Source organism: Podarcis bocagei, assembly GCF_964188305.1.
Source record: "Podarcis bocagei genome assembly, chromosome: 9".
Taxonomy (NCBI): Eukaryota; Metazoa; Chordata; class Lepidosauria; order Squamata; family Lacertidae; genus Podarcis; species Podarcis bocagei.
This window is the reverse complement of record NC_138134.1, coordinates 24880951-24901448: the sequence shown is the minus strand read 5'-3', so window position 1 is coordinate 24901448 and position 20498 is coordinate 24880951. Positions and strand designations below refer to the sequence as shown.

Sequence of the window (20498 nt, the reverse complement as noted above, 5' to 3'; positions counted from 1 at the left end):
TGAAGCATATGTAACCTGAAGCATATGTAACCTGAGGTACCACTGTATAGGATTGTGTCATTAATTTATGAGGTGCATTTTATAAGCAGAGGCATTAATAAGTCAAGGTGAAACCTCTTTAGGCAGGTTCTTTTCTTGTCCTCCTGTCATTTTCACTCCTCCAAAAAAGTGCCATCTCACGCAGTGTTTCCCTTTACATTTGAGCGCCGTTTTACAGATGTTGTTTGTCTTTTTAGTGTAGTACAAACATCTTCCAGGATTTTGACTCATTTCCTCAAGTCTCTCTCAGCTATTCTAAAAGGACAAGAGGAAATTAGCTCTAATATCCTGAAAGCGATTGATTTTTTTTTTACTCTGTGTAGTACTCAGTTTAGTGAAATCTCAGTTTGTTTCCAACTTTCCCCTCCACCTATATTTCTTTTTTTCCCATCCAAGAGAGGGACATCCTACATTTATTCTGTTCCCCTGTTATTCCTACTGGACAAAAACCCAAGTGTAAACTTCAGATTCATTCTCATCCTCTATTATCCTGGCCTTCCTATTCTGAAAACTGAACTATCTAAACAACTGGAGTTCTCCTGTTTGAAGTATCTAAACAAAAGTCCCATTGTTTTGGCTTGTATTGCCCTTTAATGTGTTGGGGTCAAGCCACATCAAACTGTTTACTTGCCACTCACTTCCTTCAAGTAACTGGCAATGCCTGCCACCATGGCCTGTGGTGAATTTGTTGAACCCTTTCTCTTCTCACCTTCCATTTCTTCATCCTTCACCTGGTTAAGGTTGTTTATAGGAATCTACCTTTGACAGTCCAAACGTTGGTCCATATAGGTCCATATTATTTAAACCACTCTTCCCCAACCTGGTGCCCTCCCAAGTTGTTTTGGACTATAATTCCCATCATCCTAGGCTGCTTGGGTTCTGATGCAAGTTGCAGTCCAGAACATGGAACTAGATCCACAAATGAAACTAATAATGACAACAGCTGTAGGGTAGGTGGTTGTTGTTGTTTTAAATCGTTTTTATTGATTTTTTTCCACATTTTTACCAAATCGGCAACATTAAAACAAATTTAATACAAAATTTCCAAAAATTGGTTTCTGACACTCTGTTCTTGATGTGTCGGTTCTTGTTGCTGCATTATTTCCCTACTTATTTCTAATTAACATTTCGTTCCTTACAGTTAACCTTATAATAGCTTTTTGTTGTTTTATTATTCTTAACCATCAGCTATCCACATGCTAATTCCTGCATGTACAATATTTTGACGTTTACAATATCTGCAAGTGAGGTAAATCAAGTAGGGCACCAGGTTCAGGTTGGTAAGAATAGTCTATTAACGGTTGGCAGAAGTCACACCTGGAGTTACCCGGGATAGGGATTGTACTTGGAAATGTGGTGTGAAAAGTATGCACTTTGTCAGTGGGCTACATCTCTTCCCCTCTCCCCTGCTGGATAGTTGGGATGCGAGGGTGGACCTCTAGATGCAGGTGGGCTACAAATTCCATCATTCCTGTCTATTGGCTGTGATAGCTGAGGCTGTTGGCAGGTGGGAGTCCTATAACACCTGGAGGGGTGTAGTAGAAAAGGCACTTTGAGGATTGCATCACCACTCCCATCTTGTCATTCAAGTTACAAGACTGCCAGTATCCAAGATGCTACACATCAGACTGCAATCTGCTGAAATCAACGAGAACTGACTGGGACTGGCTTTTGAATAGGCATGTATAGTTGTTGGCACCCGTCCCTGTCTTCACCTCCAGGGGTGAAGTCAAACCGCTGGAGAATGACAGCACCTGCAGAGACTGGTAACTCATAACTGTTGCCTCCAGAGTTGTTTTTGATGCATTAGTACCAGGGCGCAAGCCTGGCCATTGTGTATGGAGGTCCTGGGCTGCCTAGATGACAAGACCTCATCCCCCTACCTCTGCCTTGCTGATGTGGTCCAAAGGAAAGGAAAGCAACATATTTGGCACTAGCTGGGCTGCAGGAGTTGCCAAAAGAAGGCATACCAGGCACCATCCAACCATCTTAGGGACTCCACTCAGTATTTGTGTAGGGCTTACTCCCTAGTCTTTTCATCTCCCAAAGATGTCCCACAAGGTATGTATAGAATTGGCCTTTTAATTATATCCCTCATCCTTTTGCATCTTACAGTAAAATTACGCCTCTTGTTTTGTGCATGTTCAAAACTGTTAGCTGTTGTTTTATACTGTTACAAATGTGTTGTATGGTTAATAATAATAATAATAAATTTAATTTCTATCCTGCCCATCTGGCTGGCTTCCAACATACACAACACAACAAAACAAAACATCAAACATTTTTAAAAAAATATCCTACACAAGCAATAACTCAGTAAAAACCAATAACAATAATAACAAACAATTTACAGTTAGTCCCAAATTAAAGTCACCGCCAACCCCAACTAAACATTTAACCAACACCAACCCGACAAAAATGAAAGAGAGGAACCAAAATTAGAACCGTTTAAAACATTTTAGTCAGTTGCCCCAACCCAAGAGTTGTTCCAGCAATGTCCCAGTGGCTTCCCAGAAGCCTTTTAGCTGTTCAGGGTGACTGTGGGCCTTGCCCCCTAGGCCAGGTGGAAACGAGCCTTGCAGCAGGGAGCAGATTTCTCTTCCAGCACTCAGACAGCAGCTGTGGTTGGGGGTTTTATGATTGTTTCATTGGTTTTAACATTCTATGGACTGCTCCTAGAGAATGCAGATGGATAGGCAGTATAAAAGTATAACTAATGACTAATAATAATAAATATGAGCCAATATTGTAACTTCTGTGTAAAAACAATGTAGTACATTTCCGAGAACAATTCAAAGTGGAGGTGCTGACCTTTAAAGCCCTAAATGGCCTCGGTCCATTATACCTGAAGTAGCGTCTCCACCCCCATCATTATGCCCGGACACTGAGGTCCAGCTCCAAGGGCCTTCTGGCGGTTCCCTCACTACGAGAAGCCAAGTTACAGGGAACCAGGCAGATGGCCTTCTCAATAGTGGCACCTGCCCTTTGGAACGCCCTCCCACCAGATGTCAAAGAGAAGAGGCAGCCCTCTTTAGGGAAGCTTTTAATGTTTAACAGGCTACGGTGGTACCTCGGGTTACATACGCTTCAGGTTACATACACTTCAGGTTACACACTCCGCTAAACCAGAAATAGTTCTTCAGGTTAAGAACTTTGCTTCAGGATAAGAACAGAAATCTGGCTCCGGCGGTGTGGCAGCAGCAGGAGGCCCCATTAGCTAAAGTGGTGCTTCAGGTTAAGAACAGTTTCAGGTTAAGAACGGACCTCTGGAACGAATTAAGTACTTAACCAGAAGTACCACTGTACTGTATTTTAATACATTATTATTCTGGCAACTCTGCTCATTTTGCTGACAGCACTATTGTTGTGGTCTCCCTGCAAAGATAGGAAGGAGGCTAACAATGGCACTTTGAAGTACACCGTCCAATCTGTGTAAGTGTACCCTGAAAACACATGAGTCAACTGACTACGTATATGAGAATGACCCCCCCCACACACACACATTAGTTTTTCATGGTGTGCAAAGAATACTCATGCAAGTCAGTCACATTATGTGTATAAAAATAATGTAGGACGGAATTGTACAGGTTAACAATGCAGGAAAAGGACATATGTAAACATCATCTTTGGCACCCTGATTGCAATCAGTGGGACTACTTCAGAGTAGATGTGTTTAAGATAGGAATGCCAGTCTTGGGGATGATTATGGCTTACATTTGGGGGGGGGGGTTCACAAAGGCAGGTTGTACAGTAGACCTGAAATAATACTCCCGGCTTATGGTGAATCTTTGTAAACGAACCAATTATACAAAAATAGAAAAGAAAAAGATTCAAACTTCCTTTTTCTTCACATGCAGGTACAAAGAACATGTCGATCTATCATTCATGGTAGTTTTACTAAAATGATTTTAATAACGTAAAGTGATTATGAACAGTACTGATTATGTTCCGTTGGTAACATAATCAGTTGCACATTTCAAGCTCTGCATTTTAGTTAATTAATCAGTGTTACTACTAAGCATCCGGGACCTGCAGAGTGGTGGTTGGACAAGTGTTTACGTCTTTTTTCCTGTTTTCCTCTATCTGAACAATTCTTAGAGCTACCCGACACTGGGAAAATCCCATTAGGCAAATCTCATAGTCACACCTGCAGCTGAGTTTGGGAGACTGGAACTGTGAATAATATATTTTTTTTAAAAAAAAAAAATCTGACTTGATCGGAGAATGGCAAGCTCCCTGTGACTGTCGCTGAAGACTTTAGCTTTCTAGAGTCTAACAGCTCCAAATCTGCTTCATTTTGTGGTTGGCAGCACCAGTGGGATGTTTGATTTTGGAAGCCTGACAAATGAGTTAACGCTCTTTGAAAGGAGAGATAACAAAGGTATTTGGATGTGTTGTGCCTTTTCTTTCCTGTGAGTAGTAGACTTCGCTTGGCAGCATTCGACTTACCGAGAACGGATGTCCCTCATGGCATCAAGTGAGCTATTACAAACAAAGACTGGCTGGGAATAAAGAGGAACCAAAACTCATCGGTTCCGATATCTAATGAAGGCTAGAGTGTTTTTCCCCTCTCTTTTTTTTTAAAAAAAGGAAATAAAAAATTCGTATGAACGACAGCAGAAGCTGAATCATGTTGCTTTGATTTCCTGTACCGTGGAAAGATGACTTCAGAGGAATTTGTTTGGGATAAGGAAGCTGGAATTGGGAAATTTCCTAGAACACATGGGCACAATTGGAATGTTGAAAGAATTCCTGCAAGCACACACACCTTTTGGTTGCTTCCTTCCCATCCTAGCAGAGAGAATCTTTGACACACATAATTCACTTTTCCATGGTTCTGGGTAAAAGTCAAATCTAGTAGAATTTGAACGGACCCTCTTCCACAGGGATGGGGAGAGTCAGGCACAGGGGGCGGCCCACAAATGTGGCTCCCACAGGCCTCAGACCACTCCTACTCTTTTCATGCACCCCAACTCACAAGCCCTAACAATTATTGTTCCTGGAGAATGTGTTCTTGAACTCTTGATAATGCCTCTTCATTGGCTGGGTAAACAATAAGAGAGTGGTATAGTGGTACCTCGGGTTAAGTACTTAATTCGTTCCGGAGGTCTGTTCTTAACCTGAAACAGTTCTTAACCTGAAGCACCACTTTAGCTAATAGGGCCTCCAGCTGCCACCGCGCCACCAGAACACAATTTCTGTTCTCATCTTGAAGCAAAGTTCTTAACCCGAGGTAATATTTCTGGGTTAGCGGAGTCTGTAACCTGAAGCGTATGTAACCTGAAGCGTATGTAACCTGAAGCGTATGTAACCCGAGGTACCACAGTATGTCAGTGTTTGTCAAAAGTGATTTCCTGTCCAAAGGTAGCATTAGTATCATAGTTGCTTTGCCCGTTTCTGCCTCTCCCCCCATCTTCAAAATCTCACCTACCTACCAGCCACCTACGTCAAGCATCGTTATGAGCCAACATTTAAAAATGTTTTACGCAATAAGTAGAAATTATAAAAGGCGTGTTCGTGAGAAATAAGGAGATCCATGATATTCATATGGAGTTGATGCCAGACACTGGGATTTGATTTTTTTTTAAACTAAAGGATAATTAAAGAAGGCAGGCATTTCCAAATGGTGATTCAGAATCCATGCATTTAATCACAGCAGTTTAGACGGTGGCTTGTCAGGCTACACAGGTGGTGTGTAGTTAACAAAACAAGCAGAGGGATTTTTAAGAAAAGTACAGTTAGAACTGGATATGGAACAACTGATTGGTTCAAAATTGGGAAAGGAGTACGACAAGGCTGTGTATTGTCTCCCTGCTTATTTAACTTATATGCAGAATTCATCATGCGAAAGGCTGGGCTGGATGAATCCCAAGCCAAAATTCAGATTGCCGGAAGAAATATCAACAACCTCAGATATGCAGATGACACAACTTTGATGGCAGAGAGTGAGGAGGAGTTAAAGAACCTTTTAATGAGGGTGAAAGAGGAGAGTGCAAAATATGGTTTGAAGCTCAACATCAAAAAACCGAAGATCATGGCCACTGGGCCCATCACCTCCTGGCAAATAGAAGGGGAAGAAATGGAGGCAGTTAGAGATTTTACATTCTTGGGCTCCATGATCACTGCAGATGGTGAGAGCAGTCACGAAATTAAAAGATGCCTGCTTCTTGGGAGAAAAGCAATGACAAACCTAGACAGCATCTTAAAAAGCAGAGACATCACCTTGCTGACAAAGGTCCGTATAGTTAAAGCTATGGTTTTCCCAGTAGTGATGTATGGAAGTGAGAGCTGGACCATAAAGAAGGCTGATCGCCGAAGAATTGATGCTTTTGAATTATGGTGCTGGAGGAGACTCTTGAGAGTCCCATGGACTGCAAGAAGATCAAACCTCTCCATTCTTAAGGAAATCAGCCCTGAGTGCTCACTGGAAGGACAGATCGTGAAGCTGAGGCTCCAATACTTTGGCCACCTCATGAGAAGAGAAGATTCCCTGGAAAAGACCCTGATGTTGGGAAAGATGGAGGGCACAAGGAGAAGGGGATGACAGAGGATGAGATGGTTGGACAGTGTTCTTGAAGCTACCAGCATGAGTCTGACCAAACTGCAAGAGGCAGTGGAAGACAGGAGTGCTTGGCGTGCTCTGGTTCATGGGGTCACGAAGAGTCGGACACGACTAAACGACTAAACAGCAACAAACCTCTTCCACATCAAGGGATTGTGATCAAATGATTAGTGGCTTTTCTTAGAGGCAACTTCTGTGGGGAATTTGGGAACCACTAAAGCATGATGTCCTCACAGTGGATGAACCCATTCAAAACTTATTTTTTTGCTTTGGTTCAGATAATTGTTGCCAAAAGTGGTGGTATTGCTTGACCTTCAGGTTGGTTTTAATTGTCATTTTGTGGGTTCTGGTTGGAATAGAGCGCTTTCCACAGTGGAACTGGGAAGCTCAGAAAGGTCATCGCCATAAACTGTGTGCAAGGTGAGGGTCTACCTGGCTTGGGGACACTCCAGAGTATTGCTAGATCTCCACTACACATACAAACCCTTATCTGCTGCATTAAGACACCTCCAGGTATGTGCAGTGGGGCATTGATGTGGGACATAAGAGCCTGCCATTAGTCCAGCATTCTGTTTTCACAGTGGCTACCCAGATGTTTGTGGGAAGCCATCAGGCAAGAGTTGAACACGAGCACTCTCCCCTTTTGTGATTTCCTGACATTCAGAAGCAGGCTGTAGAGGCAGAGCATAACCACCGTGGCTAGCCTTATCCTTCAGCTTTGTTGTCTAGATCCTAAACAGCCTTGGTCCAGTATACTTGAAGGAGCGTCTCCACCCCAATCATTCATCCCAGACACGGAAGTCCAGCTCCGAGGGCCTTCTGGCAGTTCCCTCACTGCGAGAAGTGAGGTTACAGGGAACCAGGCAGAGGGCCTTCTCAGTGGTGGCGCCTGCGCTATGGAACACCCTCCCGTCAGATGTCAAGAAAATCAACAACTATCTGACTTTTAGAAGGCATCTGAAGGCATTTTTAATGTGTTTATAATATTCTCTAGGAAGCTGCTCAGAGGGGCTGGGAAAACCCAGCCAGATGGGCGGGGTATGTATGTATGTATAAACAAACAAACAAACAAATTTTTGGGCATGAAAACATAAACCCAGCAATGCTACTGCAGGTTGTACTGTTCACCTTAGGCTCCAGGTTGACTGACATTTCCAACAAAGTTCTTGAGAGGCAGGCTCCAAGGAGTTCCTCTTAGCCCTAGCTGAGATCACAGCATTAATGTGGGTGCTTTCAAACAGAAGATAAGGAAGGCAATTTGGGGGCTTCCATAAAAAGTGCGGGCTTAGAAAATTCTTTTTACATTTACTGCCTGGTCAAGAAGTTTAATTGCCATCAGTGCTCCAGCTGGCTACGTCATCACTATAGAGACAGTCATGTTCCAGGTTTACTTTAGTTTATGCCTAGAAAACAAGCCCCACAATGTATTTATTGTTTAAACTACTGAGTGTGGTGAGATTGCAGATGTTGTGGTGAGATTGGGAGTGAGCCATGAACTGCCTTGTTCATTTCCCAAAATAATGACTTGTCAGTTTCCCAGACTAAAAGAGTGTAGCCTTTGACTACGTGACAGGAGAAAATCCCCGCAAAGAAGATGTCCTCAATAGTTGGCTCAAACAGCGTTTGAATCCATTACGTTTTCCTCAGTTGCACTTCGCAGACAAAGGCTGGATTCTGATCTCTGCTATTTCAGTGACATTTTAGAGCAATCGAAACCAAAATGGCGCCTACATATTGTGCAACTGGCATGTGGATTGGTGTTCATCCCACTCCTTCGTTGATTATGTAAGAGAGAACTGTTTACAGACAGGTTATTCTTCACATCCACAAATAACCGGAAATATAAACATTCTGAATATGGAATTTTATTTTAAAAGACAAGATTGAAACCGTTTGTTTCTTTTTTCCAAAAAACGTTTAAAATTATTTACAACGGAAAACCATTCAGATATTTGAAGGGAATCAGGCATATGAGCCAAAGCAAACATTTTACTGTGTGTTCAAGGACCTTATCGATCAGACTTTCACAACTTGTAACCAGCTAAGCCAGTTGCAACCTACCAAACATGTATGACTGTTTTTGTTCTGTGTTGTTTTGCAGTTTCAGATAGGCAGCAAGAACAGGAGGTCTGTCAAGTCCCTGGTGATCTGATGGCATAATTGGGGCCAGATTGCTTTGGGTAACAAGCTGTATGGACTTGCTATAAGTAGTAAGAGTTCTCTATAAATTGAACATAAAGTTATTAGCAAGTCCTGTAATCACGGCTACTGCTATGTCTGGAAATTGGGGTTGGCAAACTGAGCAATCCCTTACTCCTGCAAAAAATAAAGAAGATCGTAAAGTAATTAGAGGTTGTGTCCAACATTACTCCGACTGTGACTATTACATAGTTGGAAACCCATTTTGGCCAGCCATTCTGTACTGCAGATTGAAGGGTTCTTGGACTCGGATGCCCACACAGACTCTAAAATGGCTACCTACTTCTGCACTCCCTAAATGTCTATGCAGGTATTAAAGACGTAGGAGGCCCTTTTGAGGCCAGCCACTGTCAACTAGAGTTGAGATATAATATTAACTTTCTTTCACCCTCAGTTTAGTTGTGTAGATTATTTTAATCTGCATGTTTTATTCATTGTTGCCTTTTTCTCAAAATGAGATATATTGCAGAGGGAAAAACCCAGAGATAACAAAATAGCAACAGTAGAATAATTATGTAGTTATTGCTATTTTTTTTTCCTTTTTGTAAAGGCTTTATCTAGGAGACTATCGGAATATCTTTAATGAAACTTCAATATCTTGATTAAATTGCTGCCAGCCCTTGAAATAATTAGCATTCATATAACCAAGAAAGCTGCACTTCAGTTGAATTTGGTGTTTTCTAAATGGCTGGTGATTCAAATGGTGCTATGGGGGAGGAAAGCTTTGGGGCTCTCCAGATTTCCTTTCCTTTTATTGATGCTACTTTCTTAAAGAAATCTAGAAAACATCATCTCACACCCTTGTGGCACATTACAATAAACACTTCTTTCAAATAAAAAAGTAAAAAGATAATGCGCTTTTAGAAAGTGCCTCCAAATATAAGTTGAGGGCTAGAGTGGGAATGCAAAACCATTAAGCAAATTGTCCTGTAAAGGTTACAGTGAATGAAAAAGTAAGAACTCAACACATTTGAATGATGAATTTTCCATTAGTGTAAGTTTTGATCTGTTTTAATTGTTGCATCTTTTTTAATTGATCTGTTTTAATTGTTGCATCTTAATTATTTTATATTTTGCATATGTAAATGTTGGGAAGGAAATTAAGAGGGGGAACAATTAGTTGATTAGCAGTTTTATTAATCTGGAACAAAACTGAGTATATTTCGGAAAGTGGCATTAATTTTGTAGCTTTATATGAAATCAAAAATTTCCACGTGTTCTCAGTAGGCGACATTTTGATTGAGCAAAATGCATGGGGTGTCATGCTGCAAAAACCCACCACAATGCTCAGATAGAGATGGTCAGCAAGGCCAAAATGGGGACTCTGAGAAACAAGAGAGATGCAAGTTTGGGAGAACCTGAGGTTTGCAGAAGTAGGTATTTTTGGTGGATGGGGACAAATGGGGAAATCCTCCCTCCCCCTTCTGTCTGGGGTGGAAAAATCAATAGAGTTTAGCATATTCATTCAGGTCAATTGGAGAGGGTAAAAACAGGTGTATATGTGTGGATGTGGGTACATTGGTCTCCTTGAGCTTTTTAAAGTATCCTGTCTGGAAGGAACCCAGAACAGGGACATTCCTGCCAGAAGGTGAGGCTCCATTGTCTAGTCAATAAATACGGCCCTGAAATCAATCTAACTCACATTTTGATTCAAAGCTTCATCTTTACTTCCAGTTCATGAGCTCTAGCCAAATATAGATCTACTTTTGCGTTTCCTTTCACATCCTGTTACCTGTTACTGCTTACGTATATCCGTTTTTGACACGAATACCCTCAAGGCGACTTTCAAACTAATCATAATAAAAATAGTAAATTCAGTATCAACACTAAACATCAGTAAAAACCGCAAAATAAAACCAGCGGACGAAGCAGCTAAAAGCAGTTTTAAACCAATACTATTAAAAGCGCAAGCAAACCTTCCGCACGCCACATTTAATTGAGTTGTGTCCAGTACAAGTTGTTGTCTATAATGAGCATAAAGTTGAGCACATTAAATTTTCTCACTTCACTATAAGCTCCTCTCAGTAGGGCCAAATAGAAGAATCCTCAGCCAAATATAGCGGCTGCAATGTTCAAGTTATGTCATGGGTGTGGGAAGGCTTGTTGAACCAATTTGGCATCCATTTTTGTAATTCTATCCCTTGGCTAAATAACTGGCAATTCTTCTACCTTTTCTATTCCTCCAGGTTTGCTATGGGGTTGGTTCCCCCCACACACTCCGAATATGCAGTACGTGAGGAATGAAAGACATTTGAGTGCTTTGTGTGCCTTTTGTGACCACATTATATATATATATAACACACACTGAATTAAAATCGCTAACACGACTATGGAAGTCTTTTCTGTCTATAGCTGAGGACTTTCTGGTGCAAGTGAATATGCAGTACATGAGGATTGAAAGACATTTATTTGAGTGTTTTAATTCAGTGTGCGCATATATATATAATGTGGTCACAAAAGGCACACAAAATCACTAAGTCTTTTCTGTCTACAGCTGAGGACTTTCTGGTGCAAGTGAAAAGTGATCCTGGCTTGGCTCCAACAAGCCATCACAGCTCTTACAACCACAGACACATGTGCAGCTCTCACACCACAGACACTGGCACACAACCTCAGCTGCAATTTGGTGGAGTCGGTTCTCCCATTCACCTGCCTTCTGTCCTTTTTATTCTGGGTGCTTTGTGTCCCTTATGTAGCAACGTGGCCATACTCACCCTCTTTCGACCTGCCCCTTCAACCTCCATGCTTTGGTGGCTGCATTAAAATTCCCTCATGGACCACGTCTCATCCACCATGCCCTGGGAGAATGTTTTTTTCATCATAGGAACACTAGAAACTGTCATAGGTCCATCTAACTCCACATTGCCTGTCACTGACTGGCAGAAGCGGCTCTCCGTGGCTTCAGGCAGGGAACCCTTTCCAGACTTTCTTGGTGATGCCATGAATTGAACGTGGGACGTTCTGCATACAAATTTGATTCTCTTCCACTGAGTTACAGCTCTTCCAACAACCACCGTAAGCGATGCCTCCTGCAAGAACCATCACCTTTATTTTATTTTACTTAATTGTTTTTTTAAAAAAAATGTACTTTCTGAGGTAAACCTCGATTCTCCCACCTATCCTCCTCGGGCCCTTTGCATTTTGGCTTGTTGCTTTTCAGAGTTTTTAAAGATAAAAGGATTAATGTTAAAAGAGAGAAGGAGATTATCATTATCACATTATCTCCACAGATGGTGCAAACAACCCATTTGGTAAACAACAGAGTCCTTGTTAATCCTGTCTCTCTATCTTCCCCCAGTTTTAAGACTTTCCAAAGAAACCACTATTGATCTGAAAACCTTTGGGATATTTAGCTCAGGAACTGTAACTGAAGGATGATTGACCTGTTTTTATTAAGCCTTGCTAGGCTATGGTGTCAGTTGTGTTTAATTTTGGCAACACAGTGCTTTGTTCTGCAGGGAGACCTTGCGGAGGTACATATGTGCCAGTGTAAACAACGAGTAGGTATTGTGGTCATTGTTGTTTTCCCCCTGGTGTTGCGAATCTAAGTAGGAACAACAGGGACCTGAACTTTCTGTAGCCCCTCATTGACTCGAATGAGAAATGCAGGTGATAATCACCTCTGATAACATTGTTCTTGGTTAGCCATGTGCAAAATGCACCACAGGTGTCAGTTGTGGAGCAGAGGATGACAGCGTCAAGTCACAGGGAGCTCAGAAGCTTGGCTGAAAGACATCCGTGTAGCTGAGCAGCTTCCATGCTATTTTATATTGTTGGTGTGAGCAGTGAAGTGAAGTACTTTTGTGGTATCCTACCCCTCCCCAATCTGGGGGAAGCTTAGGCTGGGTCTTGCTGGGTCTCCGCATTGTAGGGCAGGGCTATAGGGGTGATTTGCCTTCCCACATGAAGCAGCCCAGCGGCCTTTGAGGAACTGTTGTGTTCCCTTTGCTTGTGTGGGTGGGATACAGCCCTGAATTTTGAGCTACCCAGCTTTAGGGTTTCATGATTGATGGAAGACTAATAGGAGACCTAACAAAAGGTCTGGCTTTGCATTACTTGCCTGTTCTGTGTAGTCTTAAAAGAACTCAGGCAAAATCAAAAAGTGTCACCGGATTAGAAACTGTACAGCAGTTTTGGGGAAGCCCTGACCCACAAGCCCAGTCTGGCCCAGCACGACTCCTAATTTAGCCCACAAGACCCCAAAGTTTTGGCCACCTGCCCTGCACCTGATGCCATATATGATGCCAGGTATACGGCAGGTAAAGTTGTGGCTGCAAAGACACAATCAGGAGTATTTAAGTGTGCAAACGGCTTGCATTGGGTGCCTTTTAAATTTGACACTCAACACAAGCTCTGTTGAAAGTGAGGGTTGTCCTGCAAACTCCATCTGTCAAAGTGACCCACAGGAGTGGGGGGAGGTCAGCATCTGCTCCCCACCACTTCTCTACAGCAAGAAATCTCAATGTTGGTTAAAAAGGTAATTTTGTTCCCGATATCCAACGTGCTGTTTTTCAATAGTGAGGTGTTATTTAATATAGTAAATGCTCCTATCTCAGTTCTGAGGTATTGCAGCAGCCAAAGCTGCAATCCCACAGCAAGAGCTGGTGCCATCAATGGTTCTTCAGGATAGTTAACTTTAACTCCCTGTTGTCTAAGGATGCACATTCCCATGGGCAAGGAGCTGATGTCACCAGTATCAGTTGGGGCAGTAAATGGCTCATGAGATCATGGAACAATGTGATGAGGCCATCAGCAAACTATTGTGGTGAGTGCCCTGATGACAATTACATTTCTCATTCAATCACATTGTGTTCTCTTCCTTTTTGGTATTGGAGGTCCATGAGTGGAAGATTCCTATATGTGGTCTGTATGGCTACAGGGATTTACTGTATATGCACTCAAGTTCTGCTGGTTTCCGTACAGTTTTTAAGCCCCATGTGGGACTGCGGCCCTATTACTCCTCTTCGCTGCAATATATTGCCATGATGTAATAATTGCACTGCATTTTCATTCGAAGATACCATTCCTCTGCCAAGGTTGTATATTGTCTATATCATAACAGATGTGCAATATGTTTATTGGTGGTCCTGTGCTGCATTTTCTAGTCTTCATCATATTGTGGGGTATGCTTGTTTCTCTTGTGTCATCTGGAGGACTTTTCACCTCTGCAGCCATCTTTCTCTATTGGGCCAGTACTTGGTTTTGCATTTTGGGGGCTGTTGGAACAGGAGCATTGTGTGTTATGGGTCCTGCTGGGCTGGGAGTTAGAAATGTTTGGGTCCTTCTGTGTTCTAGGCCAAGCTTATATTTGAGGTAGGGCTGTACTGCTTTTACCCTGTTTTGAACTTTGTTTTGAACTTTGGCACCAAACTGGGCATAATCATCCCACCTCTAAAACAAGGTGGCTGATGAAGGGGGAAAGCAAAGCGATTCATCTGGGGCATGTTTATTAAAGCGAAGTGGCTTTTTACTTCTGCTTCCAACCCCAGGTTGAATGGCCACCCATTGAATGTGCAGTGGTTTGCCTGTAACATCAAAAGCAGGAGAGCTGACAGACACTTGTCAGGTCACTTGCATGTCTTTGTTTAGCTTGGTGGGGCACACATTGTGTTCCAATGAATGCAAGTGTGATTTGTGCCATTTTGAAGGTCCGTAGTTCAGTGGTAGAGCATCTGTCTTTCATATAGGGTAGACATTAGTGAGGTAGATGGACCACTGGTCTGACTCAGTATAAGGAGGCTTCCTATGTTCCCATGATGTGCGCTGTGTGTTTCTTTTAATACCATAAAGTGGTTTTTGTTGCTGTCTCTTCTTGGGAATCATAAACGTGCACATGATGAACTGCAAATGCTGCTCTCGGTCCTGTGACTTTGGATTCATTCTTGTCAGGAGGACGTATGTAGAGTACCTTGTTAGAGGTGGCTTGGAAGAGAAGATTCATTGTAAGCCAAACAGAAGCCTTTGAATGTATGACTTGGAAATTACACGGCCGCACAGAGTGAAAGAAAGCTATTGTTCCCTATGGATGCCAAAGCAGCAAATAAAAGGAACGCATGCATGGAAATAAAAGCAAATATGCATATTTTTTTGGAGGGGAGGATTCAAAATGTTTTAGTGTGTGCATGTGCTTCTGTTAAACTTTCTCCAAAGAATAAGAGTTTAAAATGAATATAGAAATAATAAGAGTGATACATACTTTCCCATCTTTTGTGTCACATCTATATATAATGCCCCCTTAAAAACTGACTTTAAAAATATTCTCTTGGTAACTCCATGAGGTGAATTAGGTTGAGTGATGGGCCCAGGCTCAGCTAATCCTGATTCATGCATTCATAGTGTTTCCATGGACAGTGGAACCTTGGTTCTCGAACATTTCGGCTCCCGAATGACGAAAGCCCGGAAGTAAGTGTTCTGGTTTTCGAATGTTTTTCGGAACCCGAACGTCCAATGTGGTTTGTCGGCTATTGTTTCCTGGGCGCCTGCACCAATCGGAAGCCGTGCCTTGTTTTCGAATGTTTCAGAAGTTGAACGGACTTCCAGAACGGATTGTGTTTCAGAACCAAGGTTCCACTGTAGTTGTTGTTGAAGTTGCCTATGGAAAAGGCAGGATGCCTTTCTAAATATTAGGGAGAGATTGCAATACCAGGCGCTCCCCAGGATCTGGCATCAGTGTGGCAAGTTCATAACACACACACACACACCATTGTAGCTGTGGTAATGGAGCTATTCCACATGTGTTATTGAGTGTATGAACAGGCTCCATGAACTTTACGACTCAGCAGAAATTAAAAACCTAGTCCTATCCAATGTGCTACTAAATATACCATACTTAAGGTTAAAATATGTTGCATGCTTAATTACAGCCATGGAGGTGGGATTTTTTTGGGGGAGGGGGTTCGAAACACACAGGGAGAGGAGGTTTTTTTCTTTTACTCCCTAACCAAAATCCTCCAATGTCACCCCCTTGGGGTGCCAGTAGGATTTTTTTTTTGGGGGGGGGTTGGGGTTGGGTTGAGGACAGAAGAGGGAAGAAGTCTTACCATCCCTGCATGCTGTTATTTTTGACACAATCCCTCCCACCCCAAGCAACTGTAATTGATTTAAGGAAAAAATAGAGACATAGCATCATGCTACACGTTAAGTGTAACATGTAGTTTGGCCCCCAATCTGTGTTGATTGGGAGGGGTCTCTATTGATTGGGTTGATTAGATTCTGTAGAGAATCTGACCTTCTCTCTCTGCCTTATCACCTGCATTTAACTACCTTTGGATTTCTCACTAGCTGGAGTGTTTATCTGACACCCTCTTAATCCATTGTACTTCTAAGTGCTGCTAAAGTTGCCGGTTAAATAAATTTGGTACTGCCCTATAATCCATGCAAACTTCATTTGCAGGCTGAGCCGATGGCATTGCCCCTAATGCTGAGAAAAATCAACTTTTTTTCAATAATTAATTAATTGAATTGTTCTTACCGTCGGTATCAAATGAGCACGCTGTAAGCCAAATGGGGCTACACTGGTTTTGTTTGTTTTTTAAACTTTGTGGGCATCTACAAATCATAAGCAAACGCTAATACATAAGCTGTCAGATTTAAACTATCTCTTGAAAAGAAAAGAAAAGAATTCCCATAGCATCCCCTTCTAGGGAACATACACTGTTTGTGTGGCTTAACTGTGATAAGACATACACCGTAGCTGAACTCAGGTACCTGAACTTAGACCTCCCCAAGATGGCCAGAATTAATTTAACTCCCTTTGATTCAGAGCTGTAGCTTAGTAGGAGAGCGTATGCTTTGAATTCGAAAGGTCCCCGGTTCAATCGCTGACCTCTCTAGGTAGGGCAAGGAAAAAGAGCCACACAGCATTAGAGAGCATATCTTACAGATGTTCTCTTCCTGTGCAAATGCCAGAAGAGGAAGTTGGAAAGCTAGATTTCTTCCTCCTTTGTTAGCATGTAGGCATAACCTTGAGGGACACATACCACTCTTCCCTATTCAGACAAAGAAAGACTGGATGAAAGAACAATAATTTGGATGTCTTTATAAATAAGTCCTCTTAATTGTACATAAGACTAGCAAGGCTTAATAAAAGGTCAGTTTTCCGTCAGATTCACATCATACATTTAAAACACATTGCTTCCCCCCCAAGAATTCTGGGAATTGTAGTTTGTTAAAGGTGCTGAGTATTGTCACTCTTAGGTGCAAAGTACAGTTCCCAGGGTTATTTATGGGATGCCATGTGCTTTAAATATATGGTGCTGATGTGACTATATCTCTTAGAGCTCATTATTGTTTATGTTTCTGGATTTCTAAGAACCTGGCCTTGAAGGAGGAGCTGGAGAAAAAAATCAAGCTATACTAAAAGTCCTTCCTCACCTTCACAGTGAAGGTGGGAAGGCACTTTATAAAACATTTCAGTGTAAGGGAGAGATTCTCGTGATTTTGTGGCAAGGGGGATACCGTCCAGATGAAGCAGCAGACGATAAGTTTCTTTTCAGTTTTTGAAACCAACAGCAGATTTTTCTGCACCTTTAACTTCCGGCAAGATTGTTCAGCCGAGCAACATCCATCTTCATTAGTAAACAGATGCCCAGTGGGAATAACTACATCGTGAAAAAAGATCATTACCACGGAACTGAATGGAAAAGAAAATGGCTGCCCCCATGGGCAGCCCATGATGGCAGCCATCTTTTTCCTTTTTTTGCATAGTGTCTGGAGTAATGGTACTATGTTGTGATGTAGCCTCGGGGCATCTGTTTGTTAATGAAGACTGATGCTGAAATTTTTGCCTTGTCCGAAAAGATTTAATCCCACCCCAAAATCAGATACTTTCTTTCAACTCTTGATATATCGGGGACTGTCTTCATGGAGCCCCCCCCACCGCCGTTGTGGGAGCACCAAAAACAGCCTGGTTTAGCAGTCAAGAAATTTCAGTCATCAGCCATGAGGTAATACTTGAATTGTGTTTTGAAAAGAAGTTAAACTACAAATCAAACTGATGTAGGCTTGTGCAACATGATTTTCTTTCTTTCTTTCTTTCTTTCTTTCTTTCTTTCTTTCTTTCTTTCCTTTTTTTTGAAGACCAATGAAAGGAAATATACGAAACACTAAACGCTAAATTTTATTTTTGGCAGGTGGTACCAGACCTTCTATTATTCCAGCATTTTCCACTTTGGTTGTGAATAGTGGACAAGAGTTAAAGCTGTTGTGTAGTGATGGTGGCTCTGTGACCTGGGATTTTCAGAGTTCGGACCCATCAGGAAAGCCCCTCATTTCAGAAACGAAGGAGTTACACATAAGTAAAGCAGAAGCAAGCCACACAGGAACATATACATGTACAAACACAGAGAGATCGAACAACTCAATTTATGTTTTTGTTAAAGGTAAATATTATTGTTTTTTCCCCCTTCTCCTTACCTGAAAACTTGGTTTGTGCTTCCATTTATATTGATCACATTGGTGCTTTTGATATGATGTTTTCACATCCTAAGAAACCAGTGTATCGGATGAACCGTTCAGATACCTGCTGCACCACAAGGTTGTCTGAACAAATGCTTAGGTGTGTACCAGTTAAACTGTCACTGAACTGATAGGTACAGGCTACTTGCTATCCATTATTCTAGGACGCGGCAGTCTTGATCTAAGACCACATTACCCTCAAACAACTGCTCCCAAGAAGCATTCCGGTGATGGATGTGGCATAAAACCTTTGTTTGTCTTTATGGGAAGTTAGGGCCATGTCAAAGGGCATATTGAAATGAGCCTTTTAGGCTGCAATCCTAAACACGCTTTTTAGGAAGCATGTCCCATTGAACATGGTGGGATTTCTGAGCAAATGTGCTTGGGATTGTGTGCATGTATACTAATTCAGGGCATCTGCCTATCACAGGCTTCCCCCTCCTATGAAACTTGGGCATTCCTCCCCTCCACACACACAAAAAATAATCCTCCCACATTTTTACATTAAAAAATACAGACTTTTTGCTCTTGAGGCCTGCAAATAGACATGCTCAGTAGATAGACAATTTGAATTGTTGTGCTTCCTGGCAACCAGATGGGTGGCTGGATCTATGCCAGCAGGGAAAAAGTGAGCTCAGATACCGGTTGGGAGCAGTTGGATCAGTTTTAGTTCCATCCTGCTCCACAGTTTCGTTTATGCTTGTTTGCTTATGACATTTGTATGCTGCCCTATAACACAAAGTTCTCTTGATGACCGACAGTAAATAAGTAATGAAACAATGAAAATGCAAAATAGGTCAAGAAAATCAAAAGTTTCACAGCAAAGCAAAAACTCACCCCACCTGGTAAGTTAAAACACAGATTTAAAAATAGAGAGGAACAGACAACAAAAGTCTTCACCTGCTGACTGAAAGATAGTGACTGGCCCTGGGAAGGCTGTTCCACAACGAGGGTGCCACCACCAAAAAAGCCTTCTCCCTGTTAGTTATCCAACGCTCTTCATTCAGCGCAAATGCTGAGATCCGGGCCTCAAAATTGGATTGTACGGTTTAGGTAGGTACATATATTCATAGGTACATAGTTGTGGAAAAGAAGAGTAGATGTAGCCACCTGTATCAGGACTGGACAGTGAAGATCCACCTAAAGGCCAAGCTGTGGTCCTCAGGATGTTTCTGAACTGCAGCTTCCAACAGCCTCAAGTCAGCATGGCTAATAATAAGGGATGGTGGCTATCATTGTCTAGCAACATCCGGAGGGCCACAGCTTAGCCATCCCTGAGCTGTAGGATCAGTGAATTTACTTGCAGTATCACCTACCACAAGTAAATTATTGGATCCTGCAGTTGGGGGCCAGAGTCCTTTGCATCTCTCCTTTGCATGCATCATTCCTGATCATGTGGCTACATAACAGCACTATTTCTGCTGTGTCTCCTCTCTTTCAGGATAATCAGGCACAGTTTTTTCTCATTGTCATTTGATGAGAAACCACATAGTGTCTATGGAGAAGTATCTGCTCTGCCGATTTCCTTAAGTGAGCCACTTTAGGGATTTCTGTATATTTTGTTGACTAGATGTCAAAAGGAGCTGACTCCATTGACAAACATTCCAATGGAGGTAACGCCAAAAGGTACTGGAGTTCATATCGGCAGTGAAATACTGTAATGGTTGATTCACCAATGCGTATGATCTAGTAAGGTTGTAGCCATCAAGTGTTGAAGATGTACATCTGAACAAGTTTCCAGGTGGAAACTGCTGAACCCTGCCCAATAGTTTTGACCTCGGTATTTATAGGGTTTAAACTAAGGATCAATGCTGAAACTTGTTTTGAAGGATAAAACTCGGTATATACTGCATGATAGTCATCAGAGGCACATCTGAGCAGCATGCTTTCCCCTTACTACTGAGTAGCCCAAGGCTGTTGCCACAGAGCTGAAACTGGAAGCAGGACTGAACTTCCAGTAAAACTTGAGGTCCAGTAACACTATTTTGAAACATTGGTTTGGGGATTTGTTCTGGGCCAGAAGGCTCCAGAAAGATCCCTTTGAGACACAATTGTTCCTGTTGTTGATGTTCAGGCTGGGGCTTTTTACTTGAGCAGATTGGAAAGATGCCCATGTAAAGCCCAAACATCTTCAGAATATCATGAAATAAGGGGATCTGAAGTATGAGTTTCTAATGAGTTGTGGGCAGCTGTTCTGTGGTCCTTTATCTTACTAAAGGGATTTGTGGAAGCACCGCCAAAA

At 42.1% G+C, this 20498-nt stretch overlaps 1 protein-coding gene across 2 annotated transcripts in view; it reads left to right on the top strand.

Annotated features, from left to right (window-relative positions):
- Nucleotides 1-20498, top strand: part of KIT (KIT proto-oncogene, receptor tyrosine kinase) — an 81172-nt gene that overhangs the window by 12235 nt on the left and 48439 nt on the right. The window contains exon 2 of one of the 2 annotated variants that reach the window (XM_081208778.1): nt 17932-18180. The exons of the other annotated variant lie outside the window; for it this stretch is intronic. Within the exon in view, the coding sequence (XP_081064904.1) occupies nt 17932-18180 (249 nt within the window). The remainder of the gene's footprint in view (nt 1-17931; nt 18181-20498) is intronic. 2 annotated transcript variants of the gene reach the window in all.